The sequence below is a fragment of the Canis lupus genome, chromosome 9 (assembly GCF_048164855.1).
Source record: "Canis lupus baileyi chromosome 9, mCanLup2.hap1, whole genome shotgun sequence".
Taxonomy (NCBI): Eukaryota; Metazoa; Chordata; class Mammalia; order Carnivora; family Canidae; genus Canis; species Canis lupus.
In genome coordinates, this window is record NC_132846.1 from 45,559,901 (window position 1) to 45,577,901 (window position 18,001).

The 18,001-nt window shown below is 42.6% G+C and overlaps 1 protein-coding gene and 1 pseudogene across 18 annotated transcripts in view; both read left to right on the forward strand.

The window, feature by feature from the left end:
• LOC140640180 (nucleoside diphosphate-linked moiety X motif 6-like) overlaps nt 1–18,001 on the forward strand; it is an 84,363-nt gene that overhangs the window by 9,427 nt on the left and 56,935 nt on the right. For 12 of the 18 annotated variants that reach the window (XR_012036853.1, XR_012036850.1, XR_012036851.1 and 9 more), the window contains exons 2-3: nt 174–2,846; nt 3,226–3,294. Coding sequence is in view for 10 of the 18 variants with exons in the window: in XM_072839112.1 (XP_072695213.1) it covers nt 2,826–2,846; nt 3,226–3,294 (90 nt within the window). In the remaining 8 variants the exon portion in view is untranslated. The other 6 variants (XM_072839103.1, XM_072839108.1, XM_072839107.1 and 3 more) reach the window with 3 other exon arrangements.
• LOC140640179 (L-lactate dehydrogenase B chain-like) lies at nt 11,434–12,756 on the forward strand (annotated as a pseudogene).

Genomic DNA, 18,001 nt, shown 5'->3' on the forward strand with positions numbered 1-18,001 from the left:
TTACTGTATCTGTTATGGTGATCTGTAATGTCAGTGATGTTTGATGTCACTGTTGTCATTGTTTTGGGTACCACAAACTGCACCCACATAAGAGAGCAAACTCAGTGGATAAATGGGTGTGTTCTGACTGCTCCACTCACCAGCCATCCTGCCATCTCTTTCTCTCTCCTCAGGCCTCCCTATTCCCTGAGACACAACAATATTGAATTTAGCCTAATAACCCTACAACGGCCTCCGAGTGGTCAAGTGAAAGGAAGAGTCACGTGTTCCTATTTTAAATCAGAAGCTAGAAATGATTAAGCTTAGGAAGGAAGGCATGAAGAAAGCTGAGATAAGCCAAAAGTTACACTTGTCCTGCCTTGGAGCCAGGATACTTGGAGGCAATGATGTGAAGAAAGATTTGGAGTTTCACTGAATTTTAATCTGAGGGAAAGGGGACCGAGACTTGGATTCAGACTCACTTCGAGGCTTTGTCTCCTCCAGCTTTTATTAAGAGAGCTAGCAGATTGGCTATAGGAATGATTAACTTTGGGAAGCAGAGAAAAATGTTTACCTCTGAGGGTAAAAGAATAGGTGATTGACTCGAGGAGGGGGGAACAGAGGAGCTGTATTTGGAGAACAATGTGATCAAGAGTCAGTGTGGGTAATAGCTGAGTAATATTCCATGGTATACATATACCACATCTTCTTTATCCATTCATCTTTTGATGGACACCGAGGGTATTATGCTGAGTGAATAAGTCAGTCGGAGAAGGACAAACATTATATGGTCTCATTCATTTGGGGAATATAAAAAATAGTGAAAGGGAATAAAGTGGATAGGAGAAAAAATGAGTGGGAAATATTAGAAAGGAAGACAACATGAGAGACTCCTAACTGGGAAATGAACAAGGGGTGGTAGAAAGGGAGGTGGGCGGGGTGTGGGGGTGACTGGGTGACGGGCACTTGATGGGATGCACTTGATGGGATGAGCACTGGGTGTTATTCTATATGTTGGCAAATTGAACACCAATAAAAAATAAGTTTATATATAAAAAAAAAAGTCAGTGTGGGACTCGGAACCTCATGTATCCCCAGCATGCTGAGGACTACGAGATTCAGTTCTCAGATAAGCCCCGCAGCTGGTTCCCCACATTATCCCAAACAGCCAAGTTGTGAATGCAAAGAAAAAGTTATTGATGGAAATTAAAAGTGCTACTCCAGTGAACACACGCATGTAAGAAAGTGAAAGTCTTATTGCTGTTACAGAGAAAGGTTAATGGTCTGGATAGAAGATCAAATCAACCACAACATTCCTTTAAGCCAAAACTTAATCCAGAGGAGAGCCCTAACTCTTCAAATTCTATGAAGGCTGAGATAGGTGAAGCAAAGTCTGAAGCTAGCAGAGGTTGGGTCATGAAGTTTAAGGAAAGAAGCCATCTTCATAACATCAGAGTGCAAGGTGAAGCAGCAACAAGTTCTGATGTAGAAGCTGCTGCAAGATAATTAACCAAGGTGGTTGCACTAAATGAGATTTTCAATGTAAATGAGTGTTCTGAAGAAATGATTCACAGCAGCTGTACTCAGTTTCAAAGGGGAAAACACCACTTTATTGATATTAAAAAAAATCTAATAGAAACAGAAGAAAAGAGAAATCTGTGCATAGATGAGGGCAATAATAGTAAGCAGTAAAGGAGAATAAGGCAATGTTACATCAAAGCTGATACTTACAACATCCAACCTCATTACTTGGGGAAGCCCTGTGGAGACAGCCAGGCTGGAGTCCTGCCCTCGGGGAGACTTCCAACTAACCATCTCCGTAAGTGTTGCATGTATAGGGCAAATGATGGGGTCTGAAGTTAAACATTTGTTTGCCTACTTGCAGTTTGGAGTTAGCTGCATCGTCATGTCTTTACATGTCCAAGGGGTCTGGGCCAGGTGTTTTCATTTCCCCTCCTAGATTCCATTCTGGGGGGCCAGCCTAGACTGGAGCAGGAGGGGATGCAAGGCAAAATTTATACCTTTTGGCATCCAGACCAGAAGGGCCAGTTCTGACTTGGAGGCCAGCTAGTGTCAAATAATCAGGCTCCTGAGGTCACTTAAGCTGCACAAGTCTCACAAGCAAACTCTTTAGCTGCCTGCCTACAGGTCAGGGTTGTCAGTTATGCAGGACAAATCACAGAAACCCTCATCTGTATAATACAATGATATAGCCTTTTATTGGAAGAAGATGCCATCTGGGACCTTCATGGCTAGAAAGAAGTCAATGCCTGGCTTCAAAGCTTCAGAGTCTAGGCTGACTCTCTTGTTGGAAGCTAACACATAAGGTGACTTTAGGTTGAAGCCAATGCTCATGGACCATTCTAAAAATCCTAGGGCCCTTAAGAATTAAGCTAAATCTATTCTGCTTGTGCTTTATTTAAAAAAATTATTCATTTGAGAGAGAGGAGAGCATGAACAGGGCAACTAAATTTATGTAATAGTCCAAATCTTTTGTTGTCATTTTAGCAATCTTCACCAGGAATAAATTACATCTTAAGAAACTGCTTTCTTTGCTCATCCACCAAACTTTATTGTTGTATTCCCTGTTTGAGGAAAGCATCCTAGGACCCTGTTTGGAAAATAAGGATTTTTAAAAAATGCAGTAACCACTCTGCCTCTATAGACTGTTTCCAGCCTGCCATTTCACTCTATTGTAGATCCTGACCTTGAGCTGCAGCCTCCAACTGGATTTCCAACTTCCAGCCCAGCCATCCCTGCTCAGTGCAGCCTGGCCAGCCCCCACAACCCTAACTGGCGCAGGCTAGTTCCTCCATCTATCATGTTGCTACTGTTTCTTCTGAATAATGGGGATTTTGTACAATTTGGTGGGTTTTGTATGCTGACTCCTTAATTTGAAGTCTGAAATCAAGGGGAGATTCTTGTCAGCAACCAAGTACCTCTCTCCCTTTAGTCCTGATTAGTTTTTTTCTCATTGCAACCCAAAGTTTTACATGTCTTCTAGTCCCTCTAGTATTTGTTTTTGTACCACTGAATGTGTAAATGTTTTATAGATAGAATTTACCATCCTGTAGATTCTCTAATTATTTAATATATTCTATATCCTAAGAGCTGTCCATTTTCTTTTTTATTTCAAAAATCTTGACATAAAGCCAGCATATATTTAGGCTCAGTATTAATGGTGAAATTTAAATGTGCACAATAAAACATGACAACTTTAAGATAAATTCATTGTCTTATTTTAAGAAATTGCTACAGCCACGGGAACCTTTAGCAAGCCACCACCCAGATCAGTCAGCAACCACCAACATCCAGGTAAGACCCTCCACCAGCAGAAAAATTGCAACCCACTGAAACTGCAGATGATGGTTCCTGTTATTAAGCAATTTAGCAATAAGGTACTTTATTTTTTGCAATAAACTACTTTGAAGATATGTACAATGTTTCCTTTTTAGACATAATGTGCATTTAGACTACATTGTAGTGTAAAAATAACTATTATGTGCATGGGAAAAAAAAAACTCTCTTAACTCATTTTATGGCAATATTCATTTTATGGCGGTAGTCTGGAACCAAACCTGCAGTATCTCTAGGTGTGCCTATAAAGGGAATTACCTATCTGGGGCTCACAGGTAGCTAATGGTGGTACTTCTCAGGTGGGACAGAGCTGCTGGCAGTGAAGTCACCAAGACAAGGTGGAGGTTGGAGCCAGAGCTGCATTTTGCTTCTAGAGAAAGGCTGATACAGGTTACAAACAGGAAGGAAATCCCTTTTCCCAGCTTGCAAACTCTTGTCAATCTCTTCTCTTCTCTTCTCTTCTCTTCTCTTCTCTTCTCTTCTCTTCTCTTCTCTTCTCTTCCCTTCCCCTCCCCTCCCCTCCCCTCCCCTCCCCTCCCCTCCCCTCTCCTTTTCTCGCCAGAATGTTTTTAACTACTTTTTCCTAACAGCTCCAAATTGTAAACAACACAAATATCTATCAAAGGGAGACTGAATTAAAAAAAAAAAAAAAAGGAGACTGGGTAAGTGTATACATGTTATCTACTTTTACAAAGGATATACTGCTCAGCAATAAAAGCATCAAACATTTGATCAGCATAGTAAAATTGATGAATTTCAAGAATGCTATGTTCAGAAAAAAATCAGTTACAAAACAGTACATAATGTATAATTTTCCCTCCTGCCATTGGATTATCTTTGTGTTTGGTCAGAAAACAAGTGGTGTAAAATGTGGACCTGTTTCTGGACTCGACTGTTCTTGATGGGTGTGTAAATTCTGAAACCATTTACACCACATTATCTTGATTACTATTGTTTTTTTATAGGTCTTGAAATCAAGTAATGTGATTCTCCAGCCTTGTTCTTTGTAAAGAGTATTTGGATGTTTGCAGGCCTTTGAGCAGTGTGTTTTTAACTATTCTAAGCTTTGATCATGTTTTGCAGTGGAAGTGATAATCACTATTTTGTGATCAGTAAGTTATAGAGTGAATATTAATTACCTAGCACTTAGTAGGTACCTATTAAATGCTGCTTTCCACCCATTTTTCTCCTCAGCTTTCTTTTTTTTTTATTTTTTATTTTTATTTTTATTTATTTATGATAGTCACACACACACACAGAGAGAGAGAGAGAGAGAGAGAGAGAGAGAGAGAGAGGCAGAGACACAGGCAGAGGGAGAAGCAGGCTCCATGCACCGGGAGCCCGACGTGGGACTTGATCCCGGGTCTCCAGGATCGCGCCCTGGGCCAAAGGCAGGCGCTAAACCGCTGCGCCACCCAGGGATCCCTCAGCTTTCCTTTACTCAAAAATCTAATAGATTTTATATGAGAGAAGAGCCACTCACACCATGGGTTTCAGTGAGTTACATTTAAATCCAAGAAAAGAACCTAATAAAATTAAGTAGAGGAGAGAAATTTTACTCTAAATGTTTCCTATTTTCCTAGTGGTTCTCTAGAACATCTTTATTACGGGAGGATTCCATGACTCACATCAACAGTTTTTACGGGAGGATTCCATGACTCACATCAACAGTTTCTTCCGTGACCAATTTTGTAGTCAAATCTAAAATGTTGCCAATGTTTCCAGGTTGGCAAAACCTATGCAGAAGACAGGCATCAAGGGAATATGGGAAATGTAGTTTGCAGTCCTAGCTCCAGCGCTAAAGAATACTAGAGAAGGATAGGCCTGCTGCTGTGATACCAGTCAATAACTAGCAAAACATACACAAACATACATTCACACAACTAAACACTTGTCTTTTTTAATGCGTCACATTATAAATGGTAGGTGACCCAAATAACACTAGCACACCTATTTCTCCTGGTTTCTTTTTAGTAGAGAAAACATAAAATGATCATTACGGGGACGCCTGGGTGGCTCAGTGGTTGAGTGTGTCTATCTTTGGCTCACGGTGTGATGCCAGTGTTCTAGGATTAAGTTCTGCATTGGGCTTCCTGCGGGGAGCCTGCTTCTCCTCTGCTTGTGTCACTGTTCCCTCTCTCTCATTATTAGGTATATCACAAACTGGTACCAATTTTTTTTTTTTTTAAAGATTTTATTCATGAGAGACACACAGAGAGGGGCAGAGATACAGGCAGAGGGAGAAGCAGGCTCATTACAGGAAGCCTGATGTGGGACTTGATCCCCAGTCTGGGGATCATCCCTGAGCTGAAGGCAGACACCCAACCGCTGAGCCACCCAAGGCGTCCCTGATTTTGTTGATTTGAACAAGTACCCTAAGCCCCCAACATTAGTGCTTCTCATAAAGCTGTGTCAGAAAATACAGCTTATAATCTTGGCTAAAGATGAGAAGTGTAAAATGTATACTTTAGTAAGTACCCTGCAGGTTTCAGAAATGAGTGGCTAACACTGCTGCTGCATGAATGGGGGCAATGACCTGCTTCTGGGAGCATGGGCAGAGGGGGGCTGAGAACAGCTAGGGAGCCTTGGCTGGCAATGCATTGGCCTATAAAGTTGATTCTAAGAAGGTCAATCCCTGACCCATTAGATAGTTACGTTTGTTAAGCAGGTGGTTGTAGGCTTTAGAGAATTGGAGTTTTCTGTAGATCAAGAAGCATACGTGGTGGGAAGTATGAGAATGTTACTTCCCACTCTATAATTATGTGCAACTTGATTTGTTTATTTAGCAGTCTATTGCTGCTGTCTATTTTGATCCATATTCTATCCAGAGTATAGGATTCATATTAGAGATATTTCATAAGATTTTAGTTTCTACTGATAGACATTTGGGTTATTTTTAGTTTTATTCCTACAACAAACAATTCTAAGTGAAAATTCAGAATCTGTGTGTCTTAGGAAAATAAAATTTCTAGAAGGAGATCTTCCAGGTCAAAGGGTAGGTATGTACTAATTTATGGAAAATATTACTGAATTTTACTTCTTTATTTTTTTTTTTAAAGATTTGATGACAGAGAGCATAAATGGGGAGCTGCAGGTGGAGGGAGGAGAGGCAGACTCCTTGCTGAGTAGGGTGCCTGACGTGGGATTTGATCCCAGTACCCTGGGATCATGGCGTGAGCCACCAGGTGCCCCCTAAATTTTTTTTTTTTAAAGATTTTATTTATTTATTCATGATAGTCACACACAGAGAGAGAGGGGCAGAGACATAGGCAGAGGGAGAAGCAGGCTCCATGCAGGGAGCCCGATGTGGGATTCGATCCGGGGTCTCCAGGATCGCGCCCTGGGCCAAAGGCAGGCGCCAAACCGCTGCGCCACCCAGGGATCCCTGCCCCCTAAATTTTATTTCAAAGTGCTTGTACCAGTCATCCTTCTGTGAGCATTATGTGAGAATGCTATTTTCCATACTGGAATTAGCATCACAGCTTTACATCTTAGTCAAAATGATAAGTGGAAAATAATATTTTAATTTGAATTTTTCACTTATGAATGCTGTTGAGGGTGGCTCGGTGGTTGAGCATCTGCCTTTGGCTTAAGACATGATCCTGGAGTTCCGGGGTTGAGTCCCGCATTGGGCTTCTGCATGGAGTCTGCTTCTCCTGCCTCTGCCTATGTCTCTGCCTCTGAGAGCTCTCCCCTTGTCTCAGGAATAAAAAAATAAAATCTTTTTTAAAAAGATTATTTTCATATATTTATGGCTCTGTTTAATCATTACCCTTTTTTATTTATCTGAAAACTCTTGCTCTTTGTCCATTTTTCTATTGGAATATTTTTCTTTTTTCATATAGGAAATATTTAGTCTTAGAAGCTGCAAGAAGACTACACAAAACTTCCGTATACCTTTTACCCACTTCTCCAGTTTCTTATAATTTACCCTGCTCTACTTTCTCCTCCCACTCTTGGGTACTTTCTTGGTATATGAAAGAAAAAATACGCACGACAGTACATTCATATATATAGGTACATACATATATAGCGTGTACATAGATTAATAGAAGAAGGCAGGAAAGAAAGGAAAGCAAGGAATGGAGGAAGAAAAAGAAGGACAGATATATACATGAAAAGGCATTCTATGGGATGCCTGGGTGGCTCAACAGTTGAGCGTCTGCCTTTGGCTCAGGGTGTGATCGTGTTCCTGGAGTTCTGGAATCAAGTCCTACATTGGGCTCCCTGCATGGAGCCTGCTTCTCCCTCTGCCTGTGTCTCTGCCTCTCTCTCTCTCTCTCTCTCTGTCTTTCATGAATAAATAAAATCGTAAAAAAAAAAAAAAGAAAGAAAAGGCATTTCTAGTACATAAGTACAGTATATTTATTAAAATCAGGAATTTTTTTTAAAGATTTCATTTATTCATGAGAGATAGAGAGGCAGAGACACAGGCAGAGGGAGAAGCAGGCTCCATGCAGGGAGCCCAACGTGGGACTCTATCCCAGATCTCCAGGATCAGGCCCTGGGCCAAAGGTGGCACTAAATCGCTGAGCCACCTGGGCTGCCCTCAAATCAGGATTTTAATACTGATACAATACTACTATCTATTTCACAGACTATATTCATCAACTGTTCCCTAAATGGCCTTTACATCTTATATTTCCCTGTCCAAAGTCCAAGAGTCACAGACTCAATTTAGTTGCCATATCTTTAATCACCTTTAAGCTGGATCAGCTCCTTAAGTCTGTCTCACATGACAAGAATATAGAACAATCATCTTGTAGAAATCCCATCAGTTGTACCTTAATTTTTTTAAAAGGTTTTATTTATTCATGAGAGACAGGCAGAGACATAGGCAGAGAGAGAAGCAGGCTCCATGCCGGGAGCCCGATGCGGGACCCAATCCCAGGACTCCAGGATCACGTCCTGGGCTGAAGGCAGATGTTTAACTGTTGAGCCACCCATGTGTCCCAATTGTAGTTTAGCTTTAGAAGCAGCACTATAAAAGTGATGTTATGTCTTTCTCAGTCCATATTATCAGGCACAAAATGTTGGTCAGTCCTATTACTGGTTATGTTACCTTTGAACACTTAGTTATAATGCTGTCCAGTAGATGGCTCTACTGAAAAGTGACTATTTCTTTTTATAATTAATAGGAAGTTTATGGAGAATTACTTTAAGATCATGTAAATTATTCTTTCCTCCATCAAATTTTTACCCAGTTGTTTCAGCATTCATTGATTATCATCCACTGAAACAGTTAACTGTAAAATCTGTCAAATGATCTTTTTTTACCCATAATTCCATCTACATGTATTATTTGGCATTCTGTTATAAAGAACAGCTTTCCCCTTTCCCTTATTTCATTTATTATCATCAGTATGGATTCCTGAATTTCAATATAATTAAATGGTTTATAATCTATTATTTATTTTTTAAAAGATTTTTTAAAAGACTTTTAAATTTATTTATTCATGAGAGACAGAGGGAGAAGCAGGCTTCTTGTGGGAAGCCCAATGTGGGACTGATCCTGGGACTGCAGGATCACACCCTGAGCCAAAGGCAGGTGCTTAGCCACTGAGCCACCCAGGTATCCCTCTCATTTATTTATTTTAAAGCTAAATTGTCTTAGATTTGACCCATGGGAGCACCTTTAAGCTTGCATCTGTGTCCTTTCAACCTATCTCTATAATTCCTCGAGCATTGCATTATTTTTTGCCACAAAATGTTTTAGGCTTCTCTTGTATTTTACTGGTGCCAGTCCTGGAATTACCATTTTCTCCAAGGATCTCTGGTGTTTTTGAGCAGTCAGTGGTATTTATGAGACAAGATCTGAGGACTAAGTGTGCTCATTATTACTGGGGTATAATTGCTCCTAGTCCCTCTCAGAAGACTGAATCAGAGAATACATTGATCTATTATATGAACGTTTCTATATCTTTATCTCTTGGGAAACAATTCTCCATGGATTGCTTATTACATTTGTAATATGCAGAAGTACTGACAGATATTATTCCAGAGTATCTTTTCAAGGATGTTTGTATAGTGGACCAATTTGGAAAACCTGCCCTGGAAAACCTGGTTTGTTTACTGTCCAGTTTAATAAAGGTAATGTCTTCCTCCAGGGCAGAAATTGGGCAGATTTCTGAGCAACATATCATAAAAGGTGTGGTTTCCCAAAGCTCACAGTTTCTTAGCTATGTTGTAAAATCATTATATGTGCAGTATCCTCAGGACTTCTCTACATTGCTCCCATGAGACTTTGGAATACATTAAATTGACAAGAGCATGCTCTTTGCCCTGCCATGAGAAATAAAATCCTTTGTCTCTGAACCAGGCATCTCATCTTCTGCTACTATCCATGAAACTTAGGCCACTTTTAGGCAACAAGCCTGAGCAATGGAAACCTTTAAGGTAAAAGGGCCCACAGTGGCCACCAAGCTGAAGGCAAATAGGCAGTGCAAACCGGCTTGTTAAGTAATCCATGCTGAAATAGCCATAGGCCCTAACTGACCAGGCACAGTTCCTAAGATTAACAAAAAAAGGGAAATTGCACATGTTCCCATACCTCCTCACTCTGCCCTCTACCTGTGGCCCCTCACGGTTGCCTTGTCCCAGTCTCCTTTGCTGTTCTGCCTACAGCTCCCTTACAGTGTATTCGGTAAAATTCTATCTCCTATTTTGCCTTGGGTGAATCTTTCACCGTCCACCCTACTGGATCCCACCCAATTGGGACACCTCACATTTGGTGGCCCACCCATCCAATCAAGTGTCCTACAAAACTGTGGCATGCTCACTTGTTAGCTTGCACATAGGGTAAAATCTTAGACTGATCACATTTCTTGACCATTTTTGGTGACAAAGATGTGATGGTAACAAAAACATGCTTTTTGTAAATGGAGAATGAAGGTCTACACAGGCCAGATTAGAGGATAAAAGAGGACTCCCCAGGATCCACTACTGAATGCTCTTGATCAAATAGTGGGCAAGAAGGGGGTAAGGGTTCTTCTCTGCCATATTGTCAATAGATGCTTAGAGGCTGGGTAATGAGTTAGGATTAAATAAGTCAATCAAATGCTCCTTCGATTGTTCATTCTCCAAAGTGGGATGGGGAAAGGATGTCATTATAACAAAAGGCGGAAATCCCTGCAGCCCTAGCCAAAATGCAGTATGGCTGTAGCTGCTGAGTCAAGGCATCCTTAAAGCAGAAAAAAATGATGTCCACAATGAAGATTAAGAAATTGAGTGGCCAAAAATATTAGAAGCTAGTTTGGTTGAGCCTTAAGCAGAGTGGTCAGGGTTTATTTAGCGCAGGTGCCTCTATCCTCTGGTGTAGTTTTGAAAGAGGACTTCAACTACCTCCACTCTGACCTCAACCTTTCTAACTGATCAAGTTTTTTCCAGCTTATCTCTTAAATCTGGCAAAAGACTTGTGGGCAAAGCGTCACAACTACGCCCTCAAGTAGTAAGGGCTGCCCTGAGCCAGCAAGACCCTACCCATGACAATGATGATCTGCACTGCCCACCTGCATGTACCCACTGACCCCTATCCCACATAGGGGGATATACAAGATATCCCTATCCTTGTATAAACCTAAGTATTTTCAGTACTTGGGAAACTGTCTTTGAGATGCTAGGCCGCGGTCTTCCTAGTTTTGGCCTCACTGAAATAAACTACTTTCTTGTTTCACCATCACTTGTCTCTCTGCCTTCGATTTCATCAGCAGAAAGTGGCTGAACCTAGTTTGTTTGGGATTGCTCCCCCTTTCCCCCCACCTCCTTCGCCAGAGCTGGTGCTCTTACACCTCTGTGCCTTGGCTATTCTTCTCTTGAGTCTTCCCTATCGCCAATGGCCTGGCTGTTTGCTACTTAGAAACACAACAGACTGGCACATTAATGACACCCCTTTGGGGCCATGAACCCTGGAAACGAATTGTAGGGACTGAACCATCCAGGGTCACTCATGTAGATGTCCTTGGTAAAGATTGGTTTTCTAATGAGACCAACAGGAATCAAACTGATGGAAAACTTTGTACTACTATCGTGGCAAAACCTGTACCATCATATATTGAACACAAATTTATGGTTCAGGAATTACAAGCATATAGCATCAATTTCTACTATATGACCCGCCTCTTCCTCTCCTTGCGGATCCTGCGCTGGAGGAGACGCGCGCAGCTACCTGGTCTCCTTCGCGCGACCCTTACAGCCGCTGGTCTCGGGGCACAATGGCAACTCTTAAGGAAAAACTGATTGCACCAGTTGCAGAAGAGGCTGCAATCCCAAACAATAAGATCACTGTAGTGGGTGTTGGACAAGTTGGTATGGCATGTGCCATCAGCATTCTGGGAAAGTCTGTGGCTGATGAACTTGCCCTTGTGGATGTTTTAGAAGATAAACTCAAAGGAGAAATGATGGATCTACAGCATGGGAGCTTATTTCTACAGACACCTAAAATTGTGGCAGATAAAGATTACTCTGTGACTGCCAATTCTAAGATTGTGGTGGTGACTGCAGGAGTCCGCCAGCAGGAGGGAGAGAGCTGCCTCAATCTGGTGCAAAGGAATGTTAATGTCTTCAAATTCATTATTCCTCAGATAGTCAAGTACAGTCCTGATTGTATCATAATTGTGGTTTCCAACCCAGTGGATATTCTTACATATGTTACCTGGAAACTAAGTGGACTACCCAAGCACTGTGTGATTGGAAGTGGGTGTAATCTGGATTCTGCTAGATTTTGCTATCTTATGGCTGAAAAACTTGGCATTCATCCCAGCATCCATCCCAGCATGGATGGATTTTGGGAGAACATGGTGACTCAAGTGCGGCTGTGTGGAGTGTAGTGAATGTGGCAGGTGTTTCTCTTCAGGAACTGAATTCAGAAATGGGAACAGACAACGACAGTAAAAATTGGAAGGAAGTGCATAAGATGGTGGTTGAAAGTGCCTATGAAGTCATCAAGCTAAAAGGATATACCAACTGGGCTATTGGATTAAGTGTGGCTGATCTCATTGAATCCATGTTGAAAAATCTCCAGGATTCATCCAGTGTCAACAATGGTGAAGGGCATGTATGGTATTGAGAACGAAGTCTTCCTGAGTCTTCCGTGTATCCTGAATGCTCGGGGCTTAACCAGTGTGATCAATCAGAAGCTGAAGGATGATGAGGTTGCCCAGCTCAAGAAAAGTGCAGATACCTTGTGGGATATCCAGAAAGACCTAAAAGATCTGTGACTTCTGGCTTCTAGGCTGTAGAAATTTAAAACCATGATGTGATTAACTGTGAGCCTTTAGTTTTTCATCCATATACATGGATCACAGTTTGCTTTTATCTTCCTAAATATGTGAATTTGGGCTCACAGAATCAAAGCCCATGCTTGGTTTAATGCTTGCAATATGAGCCTTGAACAAATAAAATTAACTACCATAAAAAAAAAAATTCTACTATATGAGGCAGAAAATAAGACTTTCTGATGCAGAGCCTACCACTGCCTGCTAGGTTTGTGATTCCTGCCAAAAGCTTATGTTTCAAGGTAAGAGAGCCCAGGTTGCATGGGTGCTGCCTCTGCAAGCTCCTGGCCAACTGACATCAGAACTTTGATCCTTTTTGGGGGGCCACCAGTGGTACTTTGCCACTGTTGACACTTTCTGAAGCTACAGTATTGCTGTTTCAATCTGATCAACCAACCTCAGCCACACAGTTGGGGCCTTTGAAACTAATCTGGGTCATGTGTTCAGCTTTCTGGACCATTTGTAGCCTGACAATAGTACACATTGTAGTTTAAGTGCCTGACAGTAAACTTTTGATTGCTGAGCCACTCACTTCAAAGATATCCATCTCAAATAAACATATTCTTAGCTACACAAATAGATAAAGAGCCAGGCCACTCTACCCATCATGTTCCCCTTTTGGAAAGCCCTGGGTAATCTAGATAACTGATCCCTTGAATGCTTTTCCTTTCCTGCACTTTAATTCCCACTCTTTTGTTTTAAATTAACCAATAAAGAGTAAACAGGACACCCTCAACCCCAATAAAGATAGAACCCGAGATACATGCACTGTCCCTCAATCCTAACCTGGCTATGTGGTCCCAGTTGTGCAACGTACCCCTGTAGGACTTTTGAGCAATAAACGTTGCTTTTTCAACGTTTCCTGATTCTTGTTGCTAAGGTGTGTCTTGTGGTCATAATAAGAACCACCACATTGGCTCTGGTGGGGGAAATGTAAAGTCACCAGAAGTGGTACACGTGTAGGTGAGTGCCCCCAGGCATTCCTAGCCAATAGTATCAATAGGGACAGACCGAGATCTACACAAAGCACACATTTTATCTCTAAAACCACTCAACGATTAGCTGACAGTAAAGGTAGTCCACAAACCTTCAACATCCACAGCCATGGTAGTATTCAAGTTTTGGAAGCATCTCCAAGAATTCAACTCAAAAAGATGGATGCTTCTGCCTCCCTTACCTATTGACTTGCACACAGTGTAAGATGATTTCATCACTCAATGAAGCTATTTCTAAAAAGGGATCATTGCCTTTTTGTTAGAGTTGGCAGTTAATTAGACTTTAACAGGACACCTGGAGGCCAGCCAAGGGGGGGGGGGGGGCCCTGGCCCGCTATTGGGAAAGTCAAGGGCCTGTACTGGCAGCTCTCCCAAAGACAAAGCTACAAGAAGCTGGACTGTTAAATAGGCAGGCCCAAGGCAAGGGACAAAACCCTGCTCTCGAAAAGCTCTCCTCTCCAAGTAATAGCTATTCTACCCCATAGTTAACAACTATCAAGAAAAGATAGAAACCCACACCCGGGGGCATGCAACTTGCCCTTGAGAGAACATGTCTTACATCTCTGGAGTGTACTCCCACTTTAAAAAATGCTTCACTTGCATTGCTTGTTTAGTCTATCATCATTCTTTTTTCCACAAGACAAAGAGCCTCCAGCAACATTGGGGACTGGTTGGCCGGAGGAGGCCTTAGGGCCTTGGGGTCTCCCTAGTCTTCGTAGCACCATCTTGGCTATTTCTTTGGTGTAATGATAAGGACACAAGGGGTGGGAAGTAATATAGCACTATTTTAAAAGTTCTGGATTCTGCTGTGTGTGACCATTCCTAGGCATGGACCACTGGACCATGGACCATGGACCATTCCTAGGCATCCTTTATTCCCCTGGTATATATATCACCATGGCAGTACATTCTCTGGAAGGCAGCCTGACTAGAAGGAGGTTTAGGGAATTTAAACCAAAATCTTTAAAAAAAATTTTTTTTTAAATATTTTATTTATTCATGAGAGACACAGAGAGAGGCAGACACACCGGCAGAGGGAGAAGCAGGCTCCATGCAAGGAGCCGGGCGTAGGACTCAATCCTGGGTCTCCAGGATTAGGCCCTGGGCTGAAAGCAGATGCTCAACTGCTGGGCCACCCAGGTGCCCCTTAAACCGAATTCTTACTGAATTTTATGAAAGTGCCATGGAATCACCCGTACCAGTCCCTTCCAGAGCGAAGAGCTAGTTATGAGTAGGAGATTTTAGAAAGATTTTAGGGGTACCTAGAAGTCTTAGATGGTAGATCATATGACTCTTGGTATCAGAGTCATGAGTTTGACCCCATGTAGGCCATAGAGCCTACTTAATTAAAAAAAGAAACATGTTGTGGTGCCTAGGTGGCTCAGTTGGTTAAATGTCTACCTTTGGCTTAGGTCATGATCCCAGGGTCCTGGAATCCAGTCCTGTATCGGGCTTTCTGCTCAGCAGGGAGTCTGCTTCTCCCTCTCCCTCTATGCCTCCCCACTGCTCTTTCTCTCTCTCTCTCAGATCTTTTTTTTTTTTTTAAACAAAAACATTTTTAAATGAAATTTTTTATCTACAGGGATGACAAATAACAATTTTGTGGCAGTAGAAAGAGAAAACCCTGGAACTGGAGGAGAGAATACCTCAGACCTGGGGGAAAGAGGGACATTAAAGATTTTTTTTATCTTTCAGAACTTCACTGGAACCTTCCTCATGAAGGCCATTGCCCTGATGCAGCATTGCCAAACTCCTGCAGGCATCTAAAATTTAACCAACTATTGAGTCTGGCGTCCTCTATCAGACGGCTCTGGCCATGATTTGACTATCTTACTTAACCTTACTGGGAAGTAATTGGAAAAAAATAGGAGTGGCCCCAGTTCCTGCACCATGCAAAACACTGAAGAAACCTTCAGGTGCCGTTGTCATCCCCATTCTATAGCTAGCCCTCATTCTTGGAGGTGGATGAATACCACCTGACTGATGGGGTAGACAAATATGACAAATCAGAGAACTGTCTTTGATCCCTGTAAGTACAGGGCTATATTATTTTATTTGAATGGAATGCAGAAACACAAGGCTATCAGCTTTTAGAAAATCATACTGGAGCTACTCTCAACCTATACACTATGATTGATTGAAGTACCTCAATGGTCCTTTTACACAATGCAACATTTTGGGGGCATTTTGTGTACCTTCCTGGCATAATTTTTGTGAATACCAGGCATAACTGTCCTGTCACCTGAAAACACGTTCATCTTAGGGATACTCATAAGGGGTCTCCAAGTGTTTAAGGATACATGACCAGTAGACCAGGTAGCCTTCAAATGACTGCAGAGCTTTCCCCAAAATGAGGAAAGATTACCAGAGAGATAACTGACTCATTACTGCACATATTAAAGGCAGCTTCTATACAATGCTGAGAAATTTGTTCCAACTTTTAGCTAAAGTGAGCAATGACTGGGCAGCCCGGGTGGCTCAGCAGTTTAGCACCACCTTCAGCCCAGGGCCTGATCCTGGAAACCCAGGATTGAGTCCCACATCGGGCTCCCTGCATGGAGCCTGCTTCTCCCTCTGCCTGTGTCTCTGCCTCTCTCTCTCTCTGTCTCTCTCTCTGTCTCTCATGAATAAATAAATAAAATCTTTTAAAAAATTAAAAAAATAAAGTGAGTAAGGACACCACCAAAGCACTGGAAGATAAAACCCACCAGCTGGATATGTTTCCTAGGACGGCCCAGAGGTACTCTACTGAATTGGTAAGGAACGGCTGGTGAAAGGGACACTGATACCCCTGAGCAGCTCTGTCGTGGCTGTCTTCTAGCAGACCTGGGTTGATGCTGCCACAGACCTGGACTCCATCTCTCACTGGACATGACAGGATTCCAGAATGTCAGGGTCCACAAGGCAGCATTGAGCCATCGGAGGCAAAGTGTCTGTAATTAATGTGACATTGCTCAAATTGGAATGTCCACCCAGTAACCTTTCAGCCACAGGGGAAGATGTCTACTAGAACATGTTGCTATGAGAGAGACAGATGAGTATCTGAGGGCAAGCACGATTTGTGCAAGCAAAAAAGCTCTCAAGAACAATGTTAGTGGCTGCAATGGGAAATTGTGACCCTCTCACCCCCGTGTCCAGACCTAGACCAGTTCTCAGACCCAGACTCACTGACTGAAGTGGAAGTAAGATCACCTCAAGCAAAGACTCTGAAGGCAATCGTACATGTATTCATAGAACCCATTCCCTCACTCCTTCCTCAAATGATACTGAGATCCTGAAGAAAGGGAAGTACTCCAATATTAGCAGCATTTCTCTGATACAGGGTCTGCTGAGCTGCCATTGATAACAGGGCAGATAATGTGATGGTGATCATCCATTAGCGTGGGGACAGACAGAGGCAAGGTAACAAACATTGCTGGCACACGTCCTCCTCGTGACTTATGCCATGCATGGTGTCCTCTTCCTGGCCCTTGGCTGAAGAATCAACAGATCTCCTTAGCAGCTGGCGGAATCCTCTCACCGGTTCCCTGACAGAGGGAGACGGAGTCACTACAGTAGCCAAGGCTACTCCTAACTGCCTTCTGTCAAAAGCCCCTCCCAACTGCCTTCTCCACCAACACAGGAGCAATACGCAACTAAGGTAGGAGCAGAAGTAATGTTTACCCAAAGGACTTAAGAATGGTGGGCCACATTTCTTCCCAATTGAGATCCCTTTGTGGCCCCCTGAAAAATCCTTCCTTAATATGGCAGTTGCTTGTTCTGTGACTTCCGGTCACCCTTCAGGGGAATCATCTGAGACGGGGAGCAAGGCTCATCGACACCCTCCAGTTATCTTACCTTTGTGGCTGCAAGAAATTCACCCCAGGCCATGTTTCTTTTGGGAAGCTCCAGCCCATGTTTGAGCATGGTGGCACTAAACCAGGGCCACACTGCTGCCCAAAGTAGGAGGCTGTAAAGGGTCGCTGTGGCTCAAGGGCTCCCCACTGGCATGGGTAAACGAGATTCACACCTACTCTGTTGTCTGAGGCTCTTATAATACGATCGTATCTTTCTCTCTCCTTTAGCATGAGAGGTATGGTGGATTAAAGGCTCGCTGAGTCTACTCTTAACTCCTCCCCCTTTATCCTTACAAACTTTCCTTCCATGAACCTCCTGAAGGTCTAATCCTGTCTTGACATCCACTTCTCCAAAGACAGTGGTGCTGATAGTGATCTGCCAAAAGAGCAAGATGAGCTTAGGGCCATGCTCAGTCAACACTCAGCTGTCAAGGAGGACTCTCTCCCAAGAAGAATGTGAAGAAAAGGTAATCCCTGGCACAAGGTGGTAGGTAGCCTAACGCTGAGGAATTTACCAGCGGTGACCCGGGAAAGGTCCTGACAGGGCAACACTCTCTCATGT